At 37.4% G+C, this 20763-nt stretch overlaps 1 protein-coding gene across 1 annotated transcript; it reads left to right on the top strand.

The window, feature by feature from the left end:
- Positions 1 to 7812: 7812 nt before the first annotated feature.
- On the top strand, positions 7813 to 10453 carry LOC127952319 (uncharacterized). Its single transcript, XM_052550713.1, has 8 exons — positions 7813 to 7969; positions 8096 to 8273; positions 8389 to 8465; positions 8560 to 8740; positions 8996 to 9244; positions 9360 to 9531; positions 9614 to 9762; positions 9895 to 10453. Exons 2-8 carry the CDS (start codon positions 8108 to 8110, stop codon positions 10062 to 10064), a joined length of 1164 nt encoding a protein of 387 aa, XP_052406673.1. The 5' UTR covers positions 7813 to 7969; positions 8096 to 8107; the 3' UTR covers positions 10065 to 10453.
- The last annotated feature ends 10310 nt before the right edge of the window (positions 10454 to 20763 follow it).

Genomic DNA, 20763 nt, shown 5'->3' with positions numbered 1-20763 from the left:
CTCTGTGGCCTAAATATTCCACCTCATCTGCCAGGAACACACATTTTACTCTTTTCAGTCGCAAACCAGCTTCTTCCAGTCTCGACAGCACTTCATCCAGTGTCTTCAAGTGACTTTCTTGGTTTACGCCCGTCACCAATATATCATCCAGATAAAGAACTAATCCAGGAATACCTTGCAACAATCCCTCCATTGTTCTCTGGAAGATAGCAGGAGCTGAAGCCACTCCAAAGGGTAAACGATTATATGTGAATAACCCTTTCTGTGTATTCACTGTCAAGTATTTCTTGGAGCTTTCATCCATGATAATTTGTTGGTATGCATGACTCATGTCCAATTTTGTGAACTGCTTTCCTCCATCCAATAGAGCAAAAAGATCTTCCACCCTAGGTATTGGATACTGTTCCAATGTTGACACTCTATTGACTGAGTTTGTAGTCACCGCATAATCTTATACTGCCATCTGATTTCAAGATAGGAACAACAGGAGCTGCCCACTCTGAATACTTAACAGGTGATATGATCTCGTCCCGTAGCAGTCGATTAATCTCTTCCTCCACCCTTGTTTGCAGGGCATAAGGCACAGATCTAGGTCTAAAGAACCGTGGTGTGGCATCAGTCGGCACGTGAAGAGTAGCTGCAGTACCCCTTAATGTCCCAAGCTCCTCTTTGAATACTTCCTCATGCTTGGATAGCACCTGTTGTAATGTCATCACCTCTGACTGTATCAGCTTTATCTCACTCCATGGCAGTTGAATTTCTTCAAGCCAGGCTCTGCCTAGTAAGCATGGTCCTGTTCCTTTCACTATGATAAGTGGCATTTTCTTTTCCTGCTGCTGGTATTTTACTTGTACATCAGCCACACCCACTATCTCTACTTGCTCTCCTGTATAAGTTCTCAACTTGATTTTTGTACGTCTCAGTTTGGGAGCTTCTGAATGTTTCCAGATATCCTTGTACATTCCCTCATTCATAAGACTGACACTACACCCTGTATCAATCTCAAAGTTTACCAGTCTGCCATTAACATGCAACTCCGCATTGATGGGTTTCACTTTCTTCAATGCATCAGTTTTTACACATGCCAAAGTGAATGTTTCTTCAGATTCATCACTCTCATTATTTTCACTTACATTGAATGCCCGATACGGACGCACACCTTTTCCCCCTTTTTCCGTTGTCGCGTGTCCACTCTGTTGGCTTTTGTTGCGACAGGCTCTGGCGATATGTCCAATTTTCCTGCACACATAACATTTATCCTTCTTAAATCTACATTCGTTAGCTTGGTGGTTTTTTCCGCAGCATCTGTGACACTCTCTACTTTCTTTTTGTTCACCAGATTCCCCTCTTTTCCAGTGATCCGGTTTCCTTTCTTTAAACATGATGCTGTTACATGCCTGTACCCCGGATTTATTTTGTAAATCGAGCACATTTTTGCTTGCGGCTTCAGTAGCTACTGCAATTTTAAAAGCAGTCTCAAATGTCAGATTTGCTTCTGAAAGCAACCGTCTCTGAATCCGATCATCATCTATGCCACAAACAAGACGATCCCTCAGCATTTGATCTAAAGTTGCTCCGTAATTACAATCTTGTGCTAAACAACGCAACTCAGCTACATACTCTGTCACAGTCTCTGTCGCCTTCTTCGTTCTTGAATCAAATTTAAATCTCTGTACAATCTCACTTGGCTTAGAATTGAAATGATTTTTTAACATCGTTATCAGTTGCTGATAAGTCTTTTCACTTGGTTTCGTAGGGCTCAGAAGATTTCGCATCACACTGTACGTTTGTGGTCCCACAACACTTATGAGAATAGCTCTTTGCTTACCCTCATCTTCGATTCCATTAGCCACGAAAAATTGCTCCACTATTTCCGAATACTCTTCCCGAATACTCTCACACATGCAAAGAGAGAGAGAGCGAGAGTCTTACCACGCTGAATCGACAAGCTACTTGTAAACTATATTCTTTGTTGTCTTCTCCTGTCAAAATAATGGAGTTCATTTAGAATTATTCATATTTTTCAAACAAGAAGAAGATATGCTGGTTTTTCCAGCATTGGGCGGAGCTAATGCGCAAATGGCAATTTCATTGGCTGGCGTTCACTATTAACGTCCCTGTTTTGATTTCAGCAAATCAGTTTGACCGAACGCATACAACGTGATTAATATTCATGAACCCAGCAGCTCATCAATCCATAGTGCATTGTATATTGTTAGTATGGTAGTAGAATTAGTAGCAGTATTATATTTAAAAAATAATTCATATGATCTATTACAATTTTTTTTACAATTTTTACAGAAACCCTCAATGACCAAAAATATCTTAAGCATCACCGTCAGTCTTAAGTTCAGTTAAAATGACAAATATGTATTCATTAAAAGTTCATTTTTACATAAAGGCATTGTGCTACTAAATATTACTATTATTTAGTCAAATGTATGTGATACTGCTACTTCTGTTGAAAAAAATTAATAAAACTTTATTTTTTAAAGAAATAAATCACAAAATATTTCTTCCATGTTTTAATTTTAGTAGCAAATCCCCTTTATTTACCAAAAATAAAATGTGTTTGAAATTTCATAAATTAAAAGACATTTAAATTTGGGTGAAACTTGTTTACTGTTTTTCATAATTATATAACTTGTAGAAAAACTTTAAACACAAGTAAATAAGTATAAAGTATGGCATTGGTTTTATTTTTAGTGATACATTTTTTTTTAAATTTTAATTATTATTTTTTAATTAGCATATTTTTGTGTTTTGCTTTGGTACCGAAATTGGTACCAAGAACCGTGGATTTTCACTGGTATCAGTACCAAATACTGAAATTTTGGTACCGTGACAACACTATTGGGCACTATATTAGGATCTGCCTCAGTGTTCCATCTTCCATCTTCCATCATGTGATACCGGTGAGAGGCTGTGAGATTCCTCACGGCCATGAATGCGTCCACGGCTACAGCTGCGAACACGGCTATTGTTGCGACCACGGCTATGGCTGTGATCACGGCTACAGCTGCGGCCCTGGCCACGGCCCCTTAGGTGGTGTTGTAATCGATGTGGATGGCACATTTGCTTCTTCGTAGGAAACTGTAGAAGCCACACTGGAAAAAAAAATATAAAAGCATGTTACAAACGAACTATATATATTCATAAAAATACTTTTCATAATAAAGCAATTTATTAATAAGAGCAAAATAAAAACTAACGTAACAATAATAATAACAAATATAGCTGCAAGCAGCAATTACGGGGCCAAGCACTCCAACGGCAAATTTAGGAGGTAAGCATGGCATGGAGGACCTCATCAAATGCAACAGAGAGCAGTTACAGCAGTTTTAGGATGATTGTAATTGAAATGGCTGAAAAAGCATAAATACAACCACTAGTTAATAAGATCAAATGGCCTATCATTTTTGGCCAACAGGTGGCGCTGTTATCAAATCAATTTGGTGTACTCAGGGGGGCTTTTCAATGACACACACAAAGTTTGGTGTTAATATGCCAAAGCATTCCAGAGATACAGCCTCAAGTGTAATTTTGTCATTGTGCCTCAAATTCGTCGCTGTGGTATGCAAAAACGGTTTTGTCTATCGACACAAAATCCAAAAGTTTGTGTCAGCATAGTCTGAAGATCATCTGATTTGAATTTGGTGAAAATCGGACATACGGTTGATGAGGAGTTCAAAAAAGTAGGTTTTCAACATAAATCAAAATGGCGGACCGGAAGTTCAGCTTACTCTGGCATATTTGGTATCTATGTTATCGGCATAAGCCAGGGAATATTTTGAGCCCAATCAAATAGGCTAATGCAATAAAAAATTATTAGTATTTTTAAAAGTGTAATTATTCATGGTTAATGAATGGTTTATTACTCTTGACCAATAGGTGGCGCTGTTACCAAATTTATGTGGCATGGTCAGTGTGAGGTGTTGATGACACATACAAAGTTTTGTGCAAATATATCAAAGCGTTGTAAAGATACAGCCTCAAATGCATTTTGGCACCCTTCCAGCAAATTCGTTGATGCGCTAAATGAGAACCGTTTCGTATATCGACACGAAATCCATAACTTTTTGCCAGCATAGTCTGAAGATGATTCACGTCAAATTTGGTGAAAATCGAACTAAATGTAGACTCAAAATGGCGGACAGGAAGTATGGCCAATTTTTGCATAATTGGTATCAATGCTCTCGGCATGACCCACAGAATATAGGGTGACCATTTTAATTTTAATAGTCTAATTGGTGAAAATCGGACTAAATGTAGACTCAAAATGGCGGACAGGAAGTATGGCCAATTTTCGCATAATTGGTATCAATGCTCTCGGCATGACCCACAGAATATAGGGTGACCATTTTAATTTTAATAGTCTAATTTATTCAAAAGTTATTAGCATTTATTTGATATTTCATTATAACTATTGGCCACAAGGTGGCGCTGCCACCAAACTTTTTGAGTACCTTCAGGGCATGGAGCCGAATATTTTTGTAATTATTTTGGTAACAATATGATGCTGCGTTCAAAAAATACAGCATTTTAAAACATAATTCAAAATGGCCGACACGGGAAAATTGGATATCATTCGACTTAACATGACTCACTGAATCTAAAGAGACCAGTTGTGTGATTTTTGGCCAAACCATTCAGAAGTTATAAGGCAAAATATGAATTTTTCATATCTCCTGACCACTAGGTGGCGATGCGTCGAAACACTGCAGTTAGTCTCAGGTCATGCTTATTATAACACACACCAAGTTTGGTGTCAATATGCCAAACCAATGCGGAGATATAGCCTCACATGTATTTTTGCATGCTTTTCGTCATATTTTTTCACATGTCATTCGAGAACGGTTGAAGAATCAACTTGAATTCCATAACTTTTTGCCAGCATGGTCTGAAGATGATCTGAGCCAATTTTCGTGAAAATCGTACAAATCGTCTAGGACGAGTTCGAAAAAATTTAAAATAGAAAAAAAACTAAACCTTGCGATTTTCAAATTTTGGAGTTCATTCAACTTGGCATGAGCCATGGATTCAGAGAAAAAAAGAATTTCCATTTTCCACCTTCGGTGCTTAGCCCCTAATAATAATACAATAACATTGAAACAAAAATAAAGTCTGCAGTTGCTTACACGCATGCACAAACATACATATACCCACATACACACCTATACAAAAACATGCAGATATACACATGCATGCATGTACACACACCTACATAAACATCTTGTGTGCAAACAAACAAGAATGTGGTGAGAAATATGGAGAGGGGTAGGAAATCCACATGGGCTGATGTATAGAGAAATAAGTACGTAGGTCTGCTTCTCTAAATGGGTGTGATGGATCTGCTAAAAGTGAGGGACAATTTTCCTGCACTTCCTGGACTATGCAGCGACATACAGGTTCATTTTACACAAAGACATGCATGGACACATTCATACACACATACATGCATGTACAAACATACTGATTTACACATAAATGCATGCATGTGCGCGTGTGCATGCATGCATTTATGTGTAAATCAGTATGTTTGTACATGCATGTATGTGTTTTGTACACACACATTCTCATGCACACATTTGCATACACACTCGCACACATACACACACACGCATATAATATATATATATATATATATAGATATATATATATATCTATATATATATATAGATATATATATATATACACACACACACACACACACATTCATAAGCTTTACATTCATATGCTTACATTCATAAGCATCACTTACCAATCCACATATGGGTCAATGCCAGCAGCATATGCCTCCTCAACATTCAAATAACTTCCAAAGAGTCATGCTCAGCCTCCACCCAGGTGTCACCAAAGATCAAATGTATCGCCTCCTCCCTTGTAAATCCTTTCTTCACCATGTTTTTGTCCGTTTTTTAATTATATTTTGCACTCTCAAACTTTCCAACCTGCTGCGCTCCGTATCTCCCGCTTCAAATCCTCCCTTCCCTCTCTCCCAGCTGTGATTTGCTGCTGGAAAGCATGCAATTCCTGTAATAAGCCACATATTGTCATATTGTCTACTATCAGGAGCAATTTGATTTTTTTTCATAGTGTAGACGGTTGGTGAGTTATGATAACATGAACATAGCATGGTAAATTGTGTCGGCGCCGACACGTTCGGTTTTAAAGGGCACCTATTATGCAAAATTCACTTTTACATGGTGTTTGACCATACATGTGTGTTGGCAGTGTGTGAGCAAAACCACCCTAGAATGATAAAAATCCACCTAGTGTTTTTTTTACAATCTCAATAATTCATGAGCACTGTCTCAAAACGCCCTGTTCTAAGACTGCTCTCACTGTGACGTAGAATTGAGCTAAGCCCCACCGACGTGGTTTGATTGACAATCTGGTTTTGGCATAGAGCCCGCCCTCCGTGATCTGTACACCATCCTCCATTGTTTCAACGACAGCCGGTAATGTCTCCTAAGAAACATAAGTGTTCTGTTGTGGGATGTAATAATGAACATAGTAGTTTTCACTTACTTCCGACATCAGAGCCACTGAAAACGCAGTGGATGGATTTTATTTATGAAGGAAAGGCGCCACTCAAAATTCCAAAATACGTTTATGTTTGCGCGAATCATTTTTTGACTGACTGTTTTGAGAACGAGGGTCAATTCAAAGCAGGTCTTGCTTCAAAGTTAATCCTCAAGTCTGGATCGTTGCCTACTGTTCGCGATGCAACGTCACCTTCAGAAGAAGTAAGTGTATTTCATGTTTTTTTAGAAAATAGTCATTTCAGTCGATGTCAGCCAGTTCAATAACAAATGCGTCTAAAGTTGTTGTCGTCGTCGTAGAAAATCTGACTGTGTATATAATGTAAACCTTGTTTGTAAAGTGTGTATCCAGACGTATATAATTTTTTAAAGATATTGTATTAAAAACCGTGTATGTTTTCTGTAAAGACAAGAAATTTTTTGAAAGAAAAGAAAAAATTGCTATGTTTATACAAAGGCCAGCACATCGACACGAAGCTGTAGAACGAGGGATATTGGCGTGCAGACAGAAACATCAAAGCTATGCAGTGTTGGTACACAACTGTCAATGAGGACGCTTCAAACACACCACAGGAGTATGAGTATGTTTATGTTTTTAACTATATTTATATTATATAGTATACAATATAATATTATATAATTGTATTAGCTAATTGTATTTTTATATGCACATTTCGAAATTCATTTTCTGTAAAGTTGCTTTAAAACAATGTATTGTGAAAAGTACTATACAAATAAATTTGAATTGAATTGAATAGCCACGATAGAGAAAGTGAATCTTTGCTGAAACTTTGCTGAATTATATATTCCAGGTGTCCAGACAGAGACAACATTGTCAAGTTTTGATGTTAGCACAAAATTAGTTTCTCATACAGCTGTTGCGTCTTCCACGCCCCTCAAGACTTCATCAAAAAGACCTTGTCTGGACCTTGAGGAAGATGAAGATATCCTGCAGGAATGCTCTTCAATACTAACATCACAAGAGACTGATGTCACATTTAATCCTGCAGAGGCAGACACATCATTAACAGAGCCAAAAGACTTGTCGTACGTTTATATTATATTTTAGAATAATGTTTGTTTTAATTATAGCATATCTAATTTTTCTGTAGTGCTTATGTAAATTAATGTTTTTTTTTTTTTTCAGAGCTCAAGAATCCAGCCCTATTCAAAACATTTGTAAATATATTGTCTATGAGACCTACATCATGGAACTGTTTGATGTGTGCCCGGTATGTCATAGAAGCTGTCATATATGATCACAAAGGATTGGAACATTTCTTCGTGTTGAACAACTCTGCCACCATTGTCAGTTCTCACGGAAATGGAACAGTCAGCCGATTTTGGGCAGTACTCCAGCTGGAAACCTTCACCTTTCTGCTGCTGTGTATCTCAGTGGTGCTTCATTTTTCACAATTGAAAAGGTATTTGTAAATGAAATAATCAATAGCTTTGCAGTTACATGAGACTAAAAATGTGTAATGTAAAAAAAATTATGTTTATTCATTTATTAATTTACTGCTTACCAACTCTTCTCTATGTGTTGTCAGATATTTGCAGCTATGAAGTTACATCTTTTCAAGTACGACACCTTTCGTCGTCATGCACGAATGTGCATTGAGCCTGCTATTGTTTACAAATGGAGAAACTGGCAGGATGAGATGCTACAGCTGTTGGCTCAAAGGGAAAAGGTCATTGTTGGAGGAGATATGAGGGCTGACTCACCAGGTACATTGTGGGACAAATTTACATTGTTTTTTTATAAAGAAAAAAATATATAGAATTTTATCTTATAGACAGGGCACATTGTGTAATAAGAGATTATGTATTTTTGTTTTTGAAGGGCACTCTGCCAAATATGGCAGTTACACAATGATGGACCTGGAGACAAACACCGTTGTTGATGTACAACTCGTCCAGGTAAATGAGCAGAAACCTTTGATTCAATGTCCTGGAAAACTTGAATATTTTATTTTAAACGCAAAAAAATAATTATATTTTAATCAATTTTCAGAGTAATGAAGTGGGAGGAAGTTACTACATGGAAAAGGAAGGTTTGAAGAGAGGTCTTGACTTTTTGGATGCTCATGGAGTGACTCTGGACTGCATTGTGACTGACCGACATCCGCAAATACAAAAATTCCTCAGGGAACGCAATGTCAACCAATTCTATGATGTCTGGCACATAGAGAAAGGTAAATAACCTTACTACCATCATATCATTTTCTAAATTTTTACAAACTAATAATTGCGCTGAAACTGTTTTAGCAGATCATTATGTGTTAGCGGATTATTTATATATATACTGTGTGTGTGTGTGTGTGTATATATATATATATATATATATATATATATATATATATATAAAACACCACCATTACATTATATGTAATGACACATTGCTCTACTTATTGTGTGTTGTCATGTTTGTATTTAATTGAAATCTCCAGGAATTTCAAAGCAGCTGGAAAAAGTGTGCAAGCTAAAGGGTTGTGAGAAAATACGTAAATGGTTGCATAGTATAAAAAACCACATCTATTGGACTGCTGCATCATCAAGCAGTGGACCTGAAAGAGTGGCTAAATGGATGTCTATGCTAAACCACATGCAAAATAAGCACACACATGAAGACAGCAATTTTCCAGCATGTCTACATGGAACAAGGAGAAGTCGAGACACAAAAAAGTGGCTAGCTGCTGGTATGTAGGCTAAAGAAGCAATAGTTACTTTTAAAAAATGTATACAGATCATATAGCTTGCCTTTTTTTATTTAAAATTACATATCATACTATAGTAACACTTCCAATAATTTAGGAACACTGCCATATCTCAAGTTGGAGAAAGTTCTCTCCAACAAGAGAATTGTGAAGGATGTTGCCAAGCTAAGTCCACACTATCAGACTTCTTCTATCGAGGTTTTCCACAGTGTAATACTACGGTTTTCACCAAAAAATGTGGTTTTTCCATTTCTGGGAATGTTGTGCAGGTAATGTTATTGTTGTAAAAATAAATTTACTTTTACATACACTGTAGACATTGAATGTTGGAAATGTATTTATTGCTTACAGACTATACCTGGCTGCACTACATTACAATGAGAATGCCGGGCGTCCTCAAGACACGACAGCAGCTGGTCGACCGGTGTTCAAAGTGACCTTTCCAAAGGCCAAGAAGGGAGAATACCGGGTCAGAGAAGTAAAGACACAAGCAACATTCAGTATTTATAAAATGAGTTTACTTAACAAATTTACTACAAATGTACATATCTTTTTTGCATAATTTCTTACAAGCTATTAGAAAACTCAATATTTGACTAATTTAAAATAAAATAAAATGTTATATTGCACAGAATATGTGGATGACCTGCTGGACCTCATATTTGATAAAGTCTTTGTGGATCCTGCACCATATGTGGATGATGTTTTGAGGATACCAATACCACCAGCATTGTGCGCAGAGTATGACCGGCCAGAGAAGGAGGAGGCCATCTCTAGTAGGGTATCTCGGTTTAATCAATAGGTGGTCGAAAACCTACATAACTACCCTGGGCATCAGGAAACTCTCTTCGAATCCTCAGGACCACACAGGATGGAATCACAACTCGAACTTTTCGTCCAAGGAAACCCCAGCACCAGCTCACAAAACTCCGATAAGCTAAAAATCTGTAACGACTAAGGCACACACACACATAGCCACGTTCTCAAAACAGGGTTCAAGGATTTTTCTGTGTTTTTTTTCTTTCAAATATCTATCATTTGTTGTCTGGAGTTGAAATATTTGATATTTAATTGATCATGGTTCAATTTTTTTTGGAGGAATGTCCTTTTATTAAAATTATTTAATTTCTAAACTTATTTGTACAGTTCAGTGTCTTTATACATAATGTAAATAAAAAAATGTATATGCAAGGTGTTGTGAAATTATTTAAAGCTATAATATGTTTTGTTTTCACTATAATTTCCTTATAACCCGGGAAAATATTAAGACTAAAAATTAATTCATCAAAAATTCATAAAAACATTTGTAATATTTAGAAGAAATTGACATTTTTTCTTAAATGTGCTAATCATTAACACTCACTGTTGTACTCCACGAAGTCGCAGGGGACCATAGTCAGCCCTGTAAATGTTAAAAGCGTTTTGTAACGAAAACACATTTAAACAAACTGGATCCATTCCGGGATGGTCTACCATACATGATGGAGTGACTTGAAGTTGTTGCATCCGTCTTGTAACCTTTGATACAACAAATAGCGTATGACAGTTTTATGTCACTTATTATTTTTTGCAACAATTACAAATGTAAATAAATTAATACCTGTTCTATCTCCCTGCAGCATATATTTTCTGGTTCTGTAGCCATCTTCTCACATTTGCCACATAAACACCTGTACGACAAGTAATGTCAACATGACGCAATCGTTCCCTCACATAAATATAATTTCGTTTGTACTTAGCAAACGTTATCACAGTATTTGTGTTTGTAGTTTAAAAAAATTGCGCGAACGTTATCACAGTGCATGTTGCACATCCATAATTGCAAAGGGGACGCGATTAAAATATAAGTACATAAATGTATCAAACAACCATTCAGAGACGTCCTGCTCCATTCTCATTTGTGTTTCTTCTGCCGGAGTCTCTTCATCATCTGGGTCTGATTCTGGTTCAAACATATACGGCTGAATGCCATACAAAACAGCGGGTCTCCCACTCTCAGCCATTCTGCTTCTACCGATACCGATCGCTCATTGTAATAGGTGTGCCAGTTACGCCCTCATCCAAAGGCAGGGCGGGGATATGCAGCTCATTTATATTTAAGGTGGTACACACCAAAACAGCTCTTTTTAAAACAGGCCCCAAAAATGACATTTTCAAATGGTTATAATAAATTAACTGTGGGGTATTTTGTGCTGAAACTTCACAAATACATTCTGGGGACACCCAAGACCATTATTATATCTTGTAAAAAGGGGCATAATAGGTGCCCTTTAAAGGATTATTTGAGTCTTAAATGCATAATGTAGACAGAGTAGGCTATATAAGCTTATGTTGGCATTATTCTTTAATTATGTCAGCTGCTATGGTGAAGCAAATCCGGAAGAGCATTTATCTTAATTAATTTCGTTATTGCCAAATACTCATCTTAATTTAGAAATTATCTCAATTTTTTTACGAAAGACTTTTTTTTATTGGTGCGTTGGCCTATTTATATGTTAAATGAGCCTATACCTAGGGCTATTTATAGAGTGCCTAGATATTATGATGTTAGAGAGGACTTTTTATTTCTTTGTTCAAACTTCAAAGTGGCCTATTACGTTAGTCATGTATAAATGACTCATTCCTGACAAAAGGTGTGTGCGTACATTTGAATAATGTCAGGCTGTAAACAGGTTCGGGCTTAACTTTTAAGGCCCGATTACAGCTCTAATAGAAAATCGAATCGAGAATCAAAATCGAATCAAGAATCGAAATCGAATCGATTTGAGAGCTTGTGAATCTAAATCGAATTGATTTGAGAGCTTGTGAATCGAAATCGAATCGATCTGAAACATCTGAATCGATACCCAGCCCTAAGGAGAAGTGCTCACTAACACAGATTTAGACAGGTTTGTGAACCATATTTGAGAGAAATAGGCCTTTTATGTACATAGAAAAAGTCTTAGATCTTTGAGTTCAGTTCGTGAAAAATGGGGGCAAAAACAAAAGTGTCGCATTAGTAATTATGTTCAGTGTATGTTGATGTATTTGAAAATGTCTTAAATAAAATAAGCCAATTTTCCTATATTTCTTTCTTTTTGGCATTATCACTTGTGTGGACACATTTCTTTATAGCAAGTTTAATTCTCTTAATTATAACAATTGAAGTGTTGTTTTTAAACTTGCAGTCAAGTTATAGGGGAAGAGTGGGGGAAAACGCCCCCCATTAAGGAATGTAAAAAAAAACTTTTTCTGTAAAACAAAGGTAAATGTGTTCAGAAAAGTTGTCATAGTTTTAGTGACACTAACATAAATAATAAAACCAAGTATGAAAAATGTACAGTTTTCATCTTATTAGATTTCTAATAAAAATGACATTTGTACCAAGATATCCTTTTACCCCACCTCTGAGTACATGCAGCTTTAGCTTAAATTAAAAAGAAAAAGAATATAATCAATTATGGATTACAAAATTATAATAGCCTATTTGAAAAAAAAAAACTGTTGGCTAGCTAACTAGCTACCTGAGGCCTGAGGCTAACTTAAGGTAATGTTTTAAAACATAAATTCCAAATATTTAGATTTTTCCAACTAGATAGAAACTTTTGTTTGAGAAATCAAGGATTTAATTCAGAACATCACTACAAAGTAATTGCTCATTGCTAGCTGGAGGCATTTTACCCCACTGACAATGTTTGAGAAAACATTTTCTAAAGAAGATTTTTTTTTTAACTTGAATTAAATAACACATACTCCCTATCTACATCTATCTTCATATCATATATAACTGATATGAAAATGGCATATAACTGTGATGTTCCACGAAAAAAGCTTTAAACGTGCTGTATGTTGGACTGACACAGAGTGGTTGAACAAGGTATTGAAGTCTAAATTCAAAATATTGGAGATATCTCCTGTATCAGCATTTATGATACAACAATGCACATTTTCAAATGAGAATAACTGACTGCATTGTTTTGCATAGCATTTATCAGATAAACAAGTATGTTAACTTAAACATATCAAACATATTATAGTATTTTTGTGCTTTAGTAGAGTGAAAATCTTACATACGGCACGTTTAAAACCCTTTTTTCTTCTTCAGTATATCAACAATTTAAGCTTCATTGTGAAAACTACATCACTCTCGTCAACAAGTCCATAGTTTCAATAAAAAATTATCTTGACTTGATCTTGTGGTTATTTTGGGAAAAAAACAGTAGGGGGACGTTTCCCCCCAGTGTAACCTAATGTATTTGATATTTATCATGTGTAATGTGATTGGTTTGCTTGGCCAGTCTGTGCTATGATTGGTTAGCTGGGCCAGTGTGTGTTGTGATTGGTTAGCTGGGCCAGGGTGTGCTGTGATTGGTTAGCTGGGCCAGTGTGTGCTTTGATTGGTTAGCTGGGCCAGTGTGTGCTGTGATTGGTTTGCTGGGTCAGTGTGAATTGTGATTGGTTAGCTGGGCCAGTGTGTGCTGTGATTGGTTTGCTGGGTCAGTGTGAATTGTGATTGGTTAGCTGGGCCAGTGTGTGCTGTGATTGGTTTGCTGGGTCAGTGTGAATTGTGATTGGTTAGCTGGGCCAGTGCGTGCTGTGATTGGTTAGCTGGGCCAGTGTGTGCTGTGATTGGTTAGCTGGGCCAGTGTGTGCTGTGATTGGTTTGCTGGGTCAGTGTGAATTGTGATTGGTTAGCTGGGCCAGTGTGTGCTGTGATTGGTTTGCTGGGTCAGTGTGAATTGTGATTGGTTAGCTGGGCCAGTGCGTGCTGTGATTGGTTAGCTGGGCCAGTGTGTGCTGTGATTGGTTTGCTGGGCCAGTGTGTGCTGTGATTAGTTAGCTGGGCCAGTGTGTGCTTTGATTGGTTAGCTGGGCCAGTGTGTGCTGTGATTGGTTTGCTGGGTCAGTGTGAATTGTGATTGGTTAGCTGGGCCAGTGTGTGCTGTGATTGGTTTGCTGGGTCAGTGTGAATTGTGATTGGTTAGCTGGGCCAGTGCGTGCTGTGATTGGTTAGCTGGGCCAGTGTGTGCTGTGATTGGTTTGCTGGGCCAGTGCGTGCTGTGATTAGTTAGCTGGGCCAGTGTGTGCTGTGATTAGTTAGCTGGGCCAGTGTGTGCTGTGATTGGTTTGCTGGGCCAGTGTGCGCTGAGATTGGATAGCTGGGTCAGTGTGTGCTGTGATTGGTTTGCTGGGCCAGTGTGTGCTGTGATTGGTTTGCTGGGCCAGTGTACGCTGAGATTGGATAGCTGGGTCAGTGTGTGCTGTGATTGGTTTGCTGGGCCAGTGTGTGCTGTGATTGGTTTGTTGGGTCAGTGTGTGCTGTGATTGGTTTGCTGTGCCAGTGTGTGCTGTGATTGGTTAGCTGGGTCAGTGTGTGCTGTGATTGGTTTGCTGGGCCAGTGTGTGCTGTGATTGGTTAGCTGGGCCAGTGTGTGATGTGATTGGCAGCACTCTGTGCCTGGTCAGGAAATGTCATGCCTCTTACCATAGTCGCCTGCTGCCAGCTTTAGTTTAAATATTGCTTCAAAATCGGAATAAATTTTAGCGTGATTTAAACATGGATGATTGTAACCACTCTAAGTTTGTGTGCCTTGGGAACACTAGCATGTCTCAGACATAGTGATAACACTCGTTGCCTTCTCTAGTGCAGCTCAACCAGGTCTTTTCCCATTCATTGATAGGTTGTGATATCACAAATCCTGGAAAATATGTGTTGTAGTCCAAATGAATTGTTCTTTATAGTTTTTGAAAAGCGATTTCTGTTAAATAAAATATCTCCTTTTGAATCTGACTCTGAGCTTTGTAACTATGCATATCTTTTTAGACTCAAACAGCAACATTACAGACTAACTAAAGTCTCAAATGACTATTATGATGACTTTTGTTCCACCCGCTTATATGATAAAAGAATTTGCGCTGTAAAATCTATTAAGACTGTGTCTGTTCCCCGAATAGTGAGGTCAAAATATATATTTAATGTAGGATCTAGAAAAAATCTTATCGTGATTAAACCAGAAACATGAAAAGTAAATGAACAAAAACTATTTTTAAAGTTTGGGCACATAAATATTAGATCACTCACACCCAAAGCAGTTATTGTAAATGAAATGATCACAGATAATAGTTTTGATGTACTCTGCTTGACTGAAACATGGCTAAAACCAAATAACACAAATATCGCAAATAACCTGCCTGATCTATCTCAACTGCTATTTGTACCCAAAAATACACATGAATTAGACGAAATGACTAACAAAATGGGAACTATTTTCTCTAATACATTAGAAGCTGTTGCCCCCATCAAATTGAAAAAGGCTAGAGAAAACGTACTGTGCCATGGTATAACAGTAATACTCACTCTCTCAAGAAAGTAACTCGTAGTCTTGAACATGAAAACCAGTATGTCCAGCTATAGACAGGCTTTTGGGAAGTCGTGGCCTAATGGTTAGAGAGATGGACTCCCAATCGAAAGGTTGTGAGTTCAAGTCTCGGGCCGGCAGGAATTGTGGGTGGGGGGAGTGCATGTACAGTTCTCTCTCCACCCTCAATACCATGACTTAGGTGCCCTTGAGCAAGGCTTTGAACCCCCAACTGCTCCCCGGGCGCCGCAGCATAAATGCCTGCCCAGTGCTCCGGGTGTGTGTTCACAGTGTGTGTGTTCACTGCTCTGTGTGTGTGCGCACTTCGGATGGGTTAAATGCAGAGCACAAATTCTGAGTATGGGTCACCATACTTGGCTGAATGTCACGTCACTTTAAAAACTGCTAGGGCAGAGCATTTACACAAACTCATAGAAAATAACCAAAACAATCCAAGGTTTTTATTTAGCACAGTGGCTAAATTAACAAATTACCAGAAGCCACCTGATACAAATATTCCACCAACGTTAAATAGTAATGACTTTATGAATTTCTTCACTGATAAAATAGATAACATTAGAAATACAATAGCGAATGTAGATTCTACAGCATCTAACACTTCAGTTTCATCCATCGCACCCAAAGATAAACTGCAGTGCTTTACAAATATAGGACAGGAAGAGCTAAATAAACGTATCACTGTATCTAAACCAACAACATGTTTATTAGATCCTGTACCCACTAAATTACTGAAAGAGCTGTTACCTGTAGCCGAAGAACCGCTTCTCAATATCATAAACTCGTCGTTATCTTTAGGACACGTCCCAAAACCATTCAAGCTGGCGGTTATCAAGCCTCTTATTAAGAAACCAAAACTAGATCCTAGTATACTGGCAAATTATAGATTATTTAAAATCTTCCATTTATGTCTAAAATTTTAGAAAAAGTTGTGTCTGCTCAATTGAGCTCCTTCCTGCATAAAAATGATCTGTATGAAGAATTTCAGTCAGGTTTCAGGCCCCACTAAACACTACACAGACTCTTGTAGATTACAATCTGCAACTAGACGGATTATTACTATTAAGTTCCGTATCAGTTACAAATTATCATTACTTACCTATAAGTCCTTAAATGGTTTAGCTCCTGCGAACCTAACTAGCCTTCTACCACGTTACAAACCATCACGCACCCTAAGGTCACAAAACGCTGGACTTTTGGTCGTTCCTAGGATAGCAAAGTCCACTAAAGGAGGTAGAGCTTTCTCACATTTGGCTCCCAAACTCTGGAATAGCTTTCCTGATAATGTTCGGGGTTCAGACACACTCTCTCAGTTTTAAATCTAGATTAAAAACACATCTCTTTCACCAAGCATACAAATAATGTATCTCTTAAATTGTGAGTGTAGTTGCATCTGATCAAATGCACATTCTTATTCTTTAGCTTGGGTTAAACTAATTAATTTTACTTTGTTGGATCAGCAGCTATGCTAATGATGTCTCTATGTTGTTTCTATGATTTGCCACGGTAGGATTTACACAAGCTCCAGTCTGGATCCAGAACACCTGAGAAGAGATGATGCTGACCCTCAGAGGACCTCAGATGGTGCTAACCCTGAATCAACAAACAGAACTAACAAATATTGCTACAAGTGTGACTGCATCATATAATAATTATTAATTATTAATAATATTAATAATGTTCATCATCTGGCTGACTACGTCTTGTATTAATTTTTTCTAAAAATCCTGTCATACGTGCACAAACTGACAGTCACCACTTACAAGCTACTACTAAATATTGTAGAAACATAATTATCTGTAAAGTTGCTTTATAACAATTTTTGTAAAAAGCGCTTTAGAAAAATAATCTTACATTGAATTGAATTGAACTTAAGTTTAAAAAGTGAAAAGCGCTTTGTGTGTGTGATGTGCGCAGCACCGAATACAGTACAGAAATGAGTTCTAGTTCATCTTCTTGCAGTTGAATCTTTTGAAATCACAATACATGTTTATACAGGAACCAAGAAGCAGAATCGTAATTCAAATTGGTATAGTTTTCAGATTCCCAAACCTCTAAAATTATTTAATTCTTGCATGCAAAAAGACCTGCATGGTGACTATGGGGCTATGTAAAATATTTTTTCAACTTACTAGGTTTGTCGATAATTGTCTTTTATCTGTTGACATCCATATCGAGATATTTACGAGACATTGTCAATATATATGATAATATCATCATATCGCCCAGACCTAGTGCTATTAATTCATCCTGGTTAAATATGCACATTATTTATAAACATGTATTTTACATGCATTTTCATTCAGGTTAAATGTTGCTCCACACAAAATTTATATACATGCGCTGAAACCGTCTCTATCTCCATCTCTGCATTTGCTGAGAGTCTGCACCAGAATAAAATACAAAACAATGAGTAAAAATAACTATGGCTTTTATTTGTTGAACTTGTCAAAGAAGAAAAAAGTTGATACTCCTGAAATGCTGAGAGCTCTTTTCAAAATGAGGCCAAGGTTCAATCAAACACACAGTCAAGAACACTACAAAGAATACAGGGCTAGATAAAAGTCACATGATAAAACTTTCTCCATAATAAATGCATTAATTTTATTTATTTTTAATGTCACTCTCATGCTGTCTGTAGGACAGGCCATGATTGTCTGAGCTAACTAACTCCTCTGTTGTTGTCTGGACAGGCTTTATCTCAGCGGTCAGCTCTGCAGATGTGAAGCTGATCTCCTGCAGACTATCCTCCTCTGTCAGACATCTGGGTCGAGCATTTTATAAATGTGTCCTCACCTGTGTGTGCTGCGTTTAGGTCTCTATATCCAGGGTGCGATTTGCCTCTGCCTCTGCTGAAAAATCCCGCGAACCCGCTCTGACGTCCCGAGCTGAATCAAATGATTCGTGATTCGCGATCCGATTGGAGCGCTTCGAAACTGTGAATCATTTTGCGACGCAATGGTTTCACTGATAGCCTACTCGGAGTTTCAAAAAGCTTGTTGTGTTCTTTGCTCGCTTTCTCTATACTCTATATGTTTACTCTGTGCAGAGATCGGAAATTGCAGAGCATCTACGGAAATACACGAGACGTTCTCCATTAACTTTAACCAATTATAAATTCTAATTAAAATATTCTGCATCGTGTCACACCGTAATACACACAAATCCCATCTGAATCCATCTTATGTGTGGATTGGTTTTATTTTAAAAAAAACTGAAGCTTGTTGAATGAACTTTCAACAGATCTGAAAAAACAACAAATGCTTCTGCCAATTGTTAACGTTATTATAAGATGCACACACACAACAGGTAAAATACATAGTTTAAATATAGAAAATATAGTTTCTGAAGGACGACCTTTACACATTTTATGGATGGAATTTAATTAATTAATTAATTGTATTAATTTTTATGACTGCGGATGTCCAACAACTTGACTACACACCTCATAAATAGACCACTTAATTATGGAGTAAGATTTATGCCAAAACCTCACACACACACACAATGTGTTTTACTCACACCCAACGATTCACAAACAAACTCAGTGTGGTTTGCAAATACAAAACATCACTCACAAACTAATGCATTTTGTTCTGCAAATAAAAAACGTAGCTATCAAACAAATACAGTACGTTTTACATATACAAAGAAACGTACGTCTTCAATGACAAAAATATCTTCCAAGTACAAACTTAAATCTTTCAAGTACAAAACAAAATCCTTCAAATACAAAACAAAATCCTTCAAGTACAAAACTAAATCCTTCAAGTACAAAACAAAATCCTTCAAGTACAAAACAAAATTCTACAAGTACGAAAAACAGTCACGTGACTTTTGGCACAAATTTTCCGCCTTGCTGATCCGCACGCAAATGCCTTCAGATCCACACACATGCTAGTAAACTGTCATGTAATTCGCACTCCACAACAGCGGGTGGCGCTGTTAGCGACTTGCTTGGCGCCGCCACCGACATGGAAACAGGAGAGAACAAGAAACGCTAGCGTGAGGGACGTTTTGAAACACGATGAGCGGCCAACAGGTGAGTTTCCAGTCATTGCTGGTGAAAAATCAGCCTGAAGGGGTTGTTATTCGCTATAACAACCGCCTCGCTATACACGATCCCACTTATTACATTGCTACCTACAAAATAAATAAATAATTTGACAAAATTTATTGATTTTAACCCCTTTGCGTGCAAACATCGCTGACGGCCCCAGTTTATTATTGTTTCACTTTCACAGCACATTAAACATCACTGTCTTACTTCATCTGGACAAACTGTGCATCAATGGAAAGTTTAAAGACTCAAGCTTCGATATTTGACCAATATTTTGATAAAACATTGTTGCAGTGACAGATATTTAGTGATTTATGTCAGGAGTGCAAAATAATAAATCCGTATTATGCCACATTTTGAATAGAAATTCACAACTCACTCATATAAAGTCACGTCAAGAGCGGTTTATTTGTGTTCACATAGACTCACTGAACAGCGTCAATAAGGATTTACAGACCAAAGATGCATATCTGCGGAGATATATGGATATATTTACTGATGTTTACTTCATATTTCTTCAGACAGAATCGTCATTTCTATTCATTTTCCACGGATTTACGCGATCAGATGATAAACAGCCTCTCCCAGCGATCTCTGTGTGCGTGCAGTAGTCACAGTTCGTGCGGTGTGTGACTCAGACTCTGATTGGGTCTTTCAAACATCAATCTTAGAGTTTCATATCTGGACACCGCCCCATCGTGTCACATGCTTCCTGCACACTTCCTGGTAGTTATCTGGCCAAAACAACACTGAAACACCTCTGTACACACAAAATATCCGAATAATAAAGCCGCGATTACGATAGTAAAGCTTGGTATGAGAATTTCTTGAGATCTGGGGCGTTTTTATAAAAAAAATCGAAAATGTACATCGGAAATGCTAACTTGTGCAGCGATGAAAAAGGCTACAAATAACATATTTTTACAACAGTAAACGACCAAATTCCACCCCTGATCGCTAAAGGAAGTTATTATAAACACTCGATCGGGGTTTAAAGTGAGTTTTGAGTAAAAGTGTACTAATAATTTCATAAATTGTCAGATGTAGCTTGATGCTAACGTTAGCACCAATGCTACTAATAGCAG

Source organism: Carassius gibelio, chromosome B3 (assembly GCF_023724105.1).
Source record: "Carassius gibelio isolate Cgi1373 ecotype wild population from Czech Republic chromosome B3, carGib1.2-hapl.c, whole genome shotgun sequence".
Taxonomy (NCBI): Eukaryota; Metazoa; Chordata; class Actinopteri; order Cypriniformes; family Cyprinidae; genus Carassius; species Carassius gibelio.
The sequence above is the reverse complement of the archived record's forward strand: the minus strand, read 5'-3'. Positions and strand labels throughout refer to the sequence as shown.